The 8486-nt window shown below is 34.2% G+C and overlaps 1 protein-coding gene across 1 annotated transcript in view; it reads right to left on the bottom strand.

Annotated features, from left to right (window-relative positions):
- LOC117121817 (tyrosine-protein kinase receptor Tie-2-like) overlaps positions 1 to 4777 on the bottom strand; it is a 13938-nt gene extending 9161 nt beyond the window's left edge. The window contains exons 1-6 of the mRNA XM_033267124.1: positions 4608 to 4777; positions 4124 to 4205; positions 3426 to 3722; positions 1417 to 1671; positions 909 to 1043; positions 243 to 392 (exon numbers count right to left, since the gene is read on the bottom strand). Coding sequence (XP_033123015.1) covers positions 243 to 392; positions 909 to 1043; positions 1417 to 1671; positions 3426 to 3722; positions 4124 to 4205 — 919 coding nt within the window. The 5' untranslated portion in view covers positions 4608 to 4777. The remainder of the gene's footprint in view (positions 1 to 242; positions 393 to 908; positions 1044 to 1416; positions 1672 to 3425; positions 3723 to 4123; positions 4206 to 4607) is intronic.
- Between the last annotated feature and the right edge of the window lie 3709 nt (positions 4778 to 8486).

The raw sequence follows: 8486 nt of genomic DNA, 5'->3' as shown, positions 1-8486 counted from the left end.
TATATATATATATATACCTTTACATCATTGTTCCGTAATTTGAACACTGCCATCAAATATCTTAGTGGCAAAGGCGATGAAAATATAAAAAAAAATGTTGGAATATTAATAGAACACTAATATTTCGTCCACGCATGTGGACTTCATCAGTGTTCCAAAAAAAACGTCAACCTGATTTCCGTGTTTTTTTTTTTATAGTTTTTTTTTTTTAATTTTCATCATCGCCTTTACAATTGCTTTACCTGTAAGGCAGTTAATGCCCGTGAATCCTGTAACACAGCTACATCCGTATGGATCTGGTAAGCAGAATTGGTAGCTTTTACAAGCATCTGCTCTATTGTGTTTTGTACAGATTTGTTCACAGTTCCATCCAAACTTATTTTGACCACACTCTGAAAATTTAATAATTATAAGTAAAAGATACTACTACTATTACTACTAAGCTACTGCACTGCTGCTGCAACAACAATTACAATTCACCCTCCAAGTCGAGACCACCCTTGGACCTGAAAATTTGGGGTGGTCTCGGGGTGGGTCTCCTATTAGAGAGATAGCTTTGTTGAAGGGCTAGGGTTGAAGGGTTGAAGATTGTTATTTGGGTATTAAAGGTGGTCTCAAATTAGAGGGGTCTCGGAATTAGAGGGGTCTCGAATTGGAGGGTGCACTGTACATACTACCTGCTACCTACCACCTACTACCACCTACAACTGCTACTGCTACTCTCACTGCTGCTGCTACTACTACTACCACTACTACTACTACTCAGTTGAGCAATCCTACTAGGTATTACTGAATCGTTTTGTATGTTTATATTTTTTATGATCCTATTTGTAAATTTAAAATAGTGGAAATATAAGATTATGATGTGAAATTATGTGTCATGCTAAAAAGTAAACATATTTCTCTACCAATTTCACATAATCTTCCCTTAAAGCCAGGTGCACAAATACAAAGTCCTGTTTTATCATCACACACGCCACCATTATAGCAGTATTCACAGTCACCTGTACAATCAGGAGGACCCCATTTGTGACGTGGACACGCTAAAATAATTTATAAAACAAAAGAGATAGTAAATGATGATTGGTTGTTGTTCAGCGAAAATGAACATAAAAACAGTCTGGTATTTTTGCTGCTGCAAATACTGCTACTGCTTCAAATACTGAGATGGATGGATTTGTGAAAAATAACAACAAAGCAGTTAAGATTCACGACTGAAAGTTGTTCAGTTAAACTTTAGCCTTGACGTGACTTAAAAAGAAATTATTGCAAAGTTATAAGGCATCGATTGGAAAATAATGACCATTATTTTTCTTTTTCAGGCAGATTGACTGATCACTGATTTGTGGGCCTCTAGGCAGTTTATACATAAAATAATGTTATTATCATTAGCAAAAAAAAAAAAAAAATTGCTACCTCGTACAGTCAGCATAATAAATGAATGAGTTCGGTAATTTCGTTGCCCAGTTCCATGCATTTCGTACACCCCAGCGTCATTGACATTTACTGGATTAAACGTCAAACTTTCCGTATCTTCTGTGACTATCTCTACATTGTCTTTTCTCCAGACAAGCGGTCTATTTACGTCTCCTATGACCTGAAAGCTGATCTTGACGTTGTCACCCACATTGGCAGATACGCTTGCCTTATCATTCGATGGTATAATGATGGCTAAAAAGCACGAAATCATACATAACAATTCTAATTGTGATAAAAGGAAGCTTGAGTTTGATACGAATGATATTCATTTTCGATAATGTTATTTCATTCAGTGGTCAGTGGGGATTACAGTGAGGTTCAAGGAACATGTACCGCCGTCGAGGAAGAAGCTAATCATTTTGTTTGGGAAACAGCTTTGAAAAACCATTTTCACATTCTGAAAGTGCCAGTTCAGTGAGTCTTGAGTTGCCTAATTTTAGTATTTACCCCTACCATTGTGGAATTGAGGTGGGTGTGGCCCAGCTGGTTTAAATTTTGAATCTCTTGTTGGGGAATATGACTCCGAGTGGGCGCCGTCATGGGTGTATGTCATGGGGGTGGGGGTGAGGAGTGGCGCGAAACAGGGGTCACGTTTTTCCACATTTTTTGGGGTAGACAAATAAATGTAATTAATGTATAAAATTAAAAGGAGTGAACCTAACAAATACCACCGTTGAAGAACACAAGTAATGGGAAGGGAATTGCAAATGGATTTAAAATAGACCTATTTATTACATTGACCCGATTTGAAAGACTCTAAAATAGATCGCGGGCAGGGCCGCGAATTTCATAATAGGATAATTTGTATAAAAGAATTTTATGGTCGATAAGCGTATAGAAAAAAAAAGGAAAGGAAAAGAGGTTTAAAGACAAATGAATGCCATTAATATATAAAATAAAAAAGAGCGGGCCTAACAAAGACCCCTGAGGAACAGCATAAGTAATGGGAAGAGCATTAGAAATGGAGTTAAAATAATATTTAGTACATTGACTACGATTTAAAAGGTAACTCTGGAAGAGAATGAGGGCAGGTCAGCGTATTCCATAATGGGATAATTTTGTATAAAAGAATGTTATGGTCGATCATATCAAAATAATTTCTTCTCCATCTAAGTGATGGGGCTGAGGTGGTTGTGTACTCACGGCTTTGAAGTAGGTAAAGTACATCAAAGACGATGTTGTTAACTTTTATTTTCTATGGTACATAACCTAATTATTAGATAATTGTCGTAACTCGCTGATAAAAGATCATGAGAAATTCTTTGGCGCTTCATATTTGACTCAAGAAGTGTCCCCCACCCCAGCCTTTTCAAACAAATCTGCGCCCTTGGGCGCCGGCAGTGAATGAAACGTAATTATATTCTTAATCTAAAGGCAGATTAAGCTTATTTATATACTTACTTTATTGCATTATATGTCATTATAACTGTTGTATTATGCTACCCATTCGAATATATTAGTATAAAGATTGGAATGTATGACCATATGTAAATTATTACAGCATATACATTTTTTACATGTGGTCATGTGTATTTCATTTCATTTATTTTGTCTCAATAAAATACATAAAAACAAAAACCGGTTATATTCCTTTTACAATTAGTTAATAAAATGTACTATTAAAAATAAAATTTATTATCTGTAATATTATAATACCAATAAGAATTTCCTAAAACGTAGATACTACGGTATATAAAATATTAGAATGATTTAGAATGAGTTAGAGTAATGGTAATATGTTAGTTATTTTAACGAAATAATACATTTTTGTTCGATTTTTGGATCTAAAGCGAATAACTTTCTCAAACAACAAAAAAAAAAATGGCCAATTCAAAGTTTAATTTTATTGGCTTGCCTTTTTTTTGTTTGAAATGGACAATACCTCTTTAAATTTTTAGTTATTAATGTTAAAATACAGTAAAAATGCGCGATCATATGATTCTTACCATCACTATCTCTTTTTGTAGTTTGAACGATCGTAGTGATGAGACCATTCACAAACTTGCAGTAGTAAACTCCGACGTTCCCACCTGCTACAGCTGGATCTGGTGTAGGATATCTAGTTTGACCAACAAGAACATTCCAAGGTATATCTGTAAGGCTGTCAGTGCTGTCTATTTGGTATGATCTACCGTAACTTAACATGTCACCTGAAACAATTGGAGGTGTGTAGCACTGGAACCCCTTGCCATCCTCTGCGTTGCTAGGCTGATGATTCAAAAGTGTTACATAGCTTTGGCTTCCTTAGAAGATATAGATTATAACAATTGTTTTAATTCATTACCAAATACAATTAGGACTTTAGATCACTGTTTATGATGTAGACCTACTATAGTTCCGTAGGTAATAATACAATTTTAATGCTTTCTCAAACATTTAATTCAATAAACTGTAATTTAGGCCTACATTGGCAGTTTTTGTGCAATTTGGTTTAAAATAGAAAGTAAGATGCAACATTTATATGTTTTAATAAATGGCGAACTCAAACCTATGATCAGCGGATATTTAGAGTCACCCTTAGAGATACTAAATAATGAGATTATTTACGAACCAAGTTTAGTTATCTGACATTGGAGATGTTTTTTTTTAAAAAAACCAAAAAATAAAACCATCTCATCTTCAAATGTACGGTACATAAACCTACCAAAGCTTAGTCTGTTGAAAATCATAAGTTGTAGTCCTATGATGATGAAGAGCATTTCGCAGTCAAAGGAACACATCGGCATCTGATAAGAGAGGTGAATGTGTCATTTGCAATTTTAAAATATGTATCAGTAACATTTATTTGATGAAGCTATTCACAAGTGAAAAGAAATACAACAAAATTAACGTTTAAAAAAAGCATAGATATTTATTCATTAAAATATACTTTTTTTCATTGATTTAATACCATTATAAACAAAAAAATTAAAGATCTGCTTAAATCAAATAGCACCTATAGCGTGCCCTAGTATACAATTGATGTAGCTGTTAATGAAAATTGTTTTTTTTTTTTTTTTTTGGTGTTTGAAATTAAAACGCTACATTACATTTCTTTCAAGCACGTTGTCTACCTAGTAATGATATAACTGAACACAATATGCTCTTATTGTGACTTGTGAAAAGCGACAACAATATAATATACATACGTTTACTTTTTAGTGAATTTTATGTATGTTTATAAGCCATGGTATTGGATTTGAATAACTTGGTGGTTAAGATGCTTGTCTTCCAAACCTCCAGGGTCCTGTGTTCAATTCCTGTCACGGAAACAGGATTGTAACCTATCTAATAGGACAGTGATAAGTTGCTATTGGTAATCCTTGACCATGTTTCTAAAGGAATAATATAAAGTAAGTAAGTAAAATAAGTAAGTGAGTGAGTGAGCGATTGAGTGAGTGAGTGAGTGAGTGAGTGAGTGGGTGGGTGAGTAAGTACGTACGTAATACTGCCTAGGGCTGAAACATAGCACAGACCGCTTCCAGTCCGTCAACAGTGTAAGGTATCTAATATGTCCGGCTGAGAACGGTCAGCGTTTGGTCCGAACTCCAGATGACCACGAGCTTCGGAACCTGAAAACGCCATGGCAAATCAACGGTTAAAAGCCCTTGGTCAAACTATCTTCCAAACGAATGAAGCCAGGACGATGCATTTAAGTTCAATTTTATATTTTTTTCTGAACATTCAGGTCTCGGTCTATTTATAGACCTATTTAACATATTAATACTAGTGAATTACCCAGTATTTTATGTTATGAATTGGGAGAAAATACGGTTAAATAATTGTCGCTATTATCTGAAAGTCGAATATAGAAAATTGCAAAAACTTTCCGGCCTACCGCTCCACTCTAGTTCCTATCTACAAGACTGTTGGTATTAGAATGTATTCTGTTTTTAAGTTAAATTTCCTTATTGACATTATCGCTAAGGTATCGCACAGACTGTTATTAGTATGTGTGATTTATTTCCTCTAAATCTAGGCCTATATTGTGTTGTATTTGTTTGAGTGTTTTTATTTACATTATGGTTTAACTCTTTCATTTTCGAGTGAACAATGAAGAACACATAGTGTGAAGATTGCGACCTACTTGCCGATCTCACAACAAGGCCAAAATATCTTGTGTTTGTAATTTAGGAAGTTGGAATTTTCGTTTTCTAGCATCATCTAACTTCATGGCAATGCTGCTTGCCACTGGGGCCAAGGTACTAGGTAAACTATTTTGTTTATGATGTATGACAGAGTGGCAAGTCAAATGGCCGAGCAGTTAAGGCAGGGGCGCCGCAACTACAGCCATAACATCGGCACTGGTTCGAACGGTACGCTCGTCTGGTTTAGTGGTGGAACAAGTCTTCTCAGTATAGTAAGGACAATAAACCGTAGGCCTAGTGTGTACACAATTGGCTCATGTGCGCATAAAGAACCGAGTAGGCCTACACTACACTCTTTGAGACGAGTAGGTGGTTTCCCTTCTGTACTGGTCCATTTCACAGCCCATACCTGTATATGCAGTATGTCCCAAACAATTTGAGACCAAAATTAGTTGTCTATGACCAACGGTTATAGATATATGCATATGCTACAGCAGTGGTGGGCATACAAATCTGTTGGAGGGCCAAAGAAAATGTTTCATTTAACACCGAGGGCCGCACTCAAACGTTGATGTTTACTGCAGTGTGCTTCCCAAACCCTTCATGCACTGCTTTTATACCACTTTATTATCAGTTTTAACACTACTTTTTACATGTGTCAAGATATAATTGATCACGAACCCTTTCTTTAAGAAGGAATTGACGACATAAATTTTATGGACAAGGTCAATCACTGGATAGATAAACCTTTTTATGTTATTAGATTACTTGTAAACTGGTATACATCTCAGAAATTTATCGTCAGATGGGGAAGTTGTTGTTCATTTAAGTTTGATGTATCAAATGGCGTACAGTACGTCAGAGTGGGGTTATATCACCCCTCCTTTACAATTTATATAATAATGTATCAAATAAGAAACTTGGGAATTGTAATGCAGGATGTCATATGCTTCTGTTTGCCCCTTCCTTGAGTGGGCGCCAACAATACCTTCGCATAGCCTATGTGAGGAACATACCAAGTCTCATGACATTCATTTATAATGCCAAAAATTTTAAATGTATGTGTATCTTTCCAAGTTTTGAAAGTTGATGGGAGAGCCAATAACAACTATCCCTTGAGTATGTGAAACAATTCACATATCTTTGTCACTTATAGCTGATGATTTAAAAGACAATGCTGATGTAATGCGTCAGTATATCTCTGTGTCAATAGAAACGTCCTAAGTAGGCGGTTCAATTTCTGTTTTGAAAAAAAAAAACAAACAAGTGTGTGTTATTTAATAAAAGCGTGAAAGCTTAAGGGCATAGGTTTGTTTCCTGTATTATTTATTATGTAGATATTGTATACCTACTGTTTGGTATAATGTCATATATAGAAATGGATGTGTTTCTTTTCTTTATTCAATATTTTTCCCTCCTTGGCACTTTACAATGCCTGTTAATCTGTGATGCAAGTTTGAAATAACCTTTAACATAAAATTAAGGTATTATTAACAGAGATACATGCATATAGGCCTATATGCATGCACATACTACATGAATACTTACATACATACATAGGCTTATATAAAGCCTACATGCTTTAAACATTTTTTAAAGACTTTCGACTTATATCATACAATAAGTAATTTTAAAACGCGGTTTAACGTGAAAACATTTCACACCTGACTAGAAGAATGGGTCCGAACGTGGATACCTTTTACAAATGTTTGGCACGTTTTCTCCACATAAATGTGATCCAATACAAGAGCTTATACTAATATATTTAGTATTTGATACACACTACCCAATGAACCAATAATTATGACAACCACCTTACATTCAAATGTAGTGTCAATTCGCATTGTACGTGTTTTCTGAACTTAATCTCAGAGCAAGTATCAACAAACGCATGAAATGGGGTTGAAATTTTTACAATAAATGCTTTTTTTAACCGATTATCGATCAATAGCAAATCTGGTCTACGATGTTGACTATGCTATAAATCTACCCAATTAATGGGAAACATTACAATTGATTAACTAGTCTTTACTCATAATTTCCTTATGGATTATATCAACTGTTTTGTCGAGCAACATACATATTTCTGAAAAGCATACATCCATTCATCACATGTGATCATTTGGGTTGTTACACACTACACACCTTTTATCATTGGTATTTGGATAATATCTATTTAACAACGTGCCTACTTCCAGCAACTGATATCTCGCTTTATATATAAAACTAACAAGATTATCTCTCAATGATAAATTTTCAAGAAAGGATGATGACAACTTTAAGTCTCTACATTCTGTAGTAAATACCCTTCCTTGTGACTTCAAAGCACTTAATCCTTTAATTCTATTTTCATTATGGGTATTTTTAATAACAGTGATACATGCAAACGCCATACACATAATACATGAATACTCACATACTTACATAAATCCTACGTACATATATACACACACAGTAACCTGCAATGCTGAAGGAGATTTAATCGTTATTAATAAACAAAAATGTCAATACATTAATTACTGTGTAACTGTACTTCTTTTATATAGGCCTAATACACAATATATCTAATTTATATACTTATATACTTACTTACATTCAGATATCTCTGCTTAAATAAATAGTCCTATGAACCTTTTGGAACTGAATAATAAAGAACAACATACTGTAGTTCCGCTAACCTACGATCTTATTGTAATTATTATTTGTTCGTGTACACTAAAGTCATTGTGCATAGCAGTAAATTCACTGTTAGTTTGTGGATGACGTATGATTACTTGTCAAATAGGAACTTCGTTAGCTTGTACCTATTCTATATGACTATGCAGGGTTATTTTAATTACCAAAATTACTGTAACATATATATACATATATATACATACATACATATACATACATATACATATATATATATATATATATATATATATATATACATACACA

Source organism: Anneissia japonica, unplaced genomic scaffold (genome assembly GCF_011630105.1).
Source record: "Anneissia japonica isolate Jap-2015-1 unplaced genomic scaffold, ASM1163010v1 scaffold2392_len1475705_cov187, whole genome shotgun sequence".
Taxonomy (NCBI): Eukaryota; Metazoa; Echinodermata; class Crinoidea; order Comatulida; family Comatulidae; genus Anneissia; species Anneissia japonica.
The sequence above is the reverse complement of the archived record's forward strand: the minus strand, read 5'-3'. Positions and strand labels throughout refer to the sequence as shown.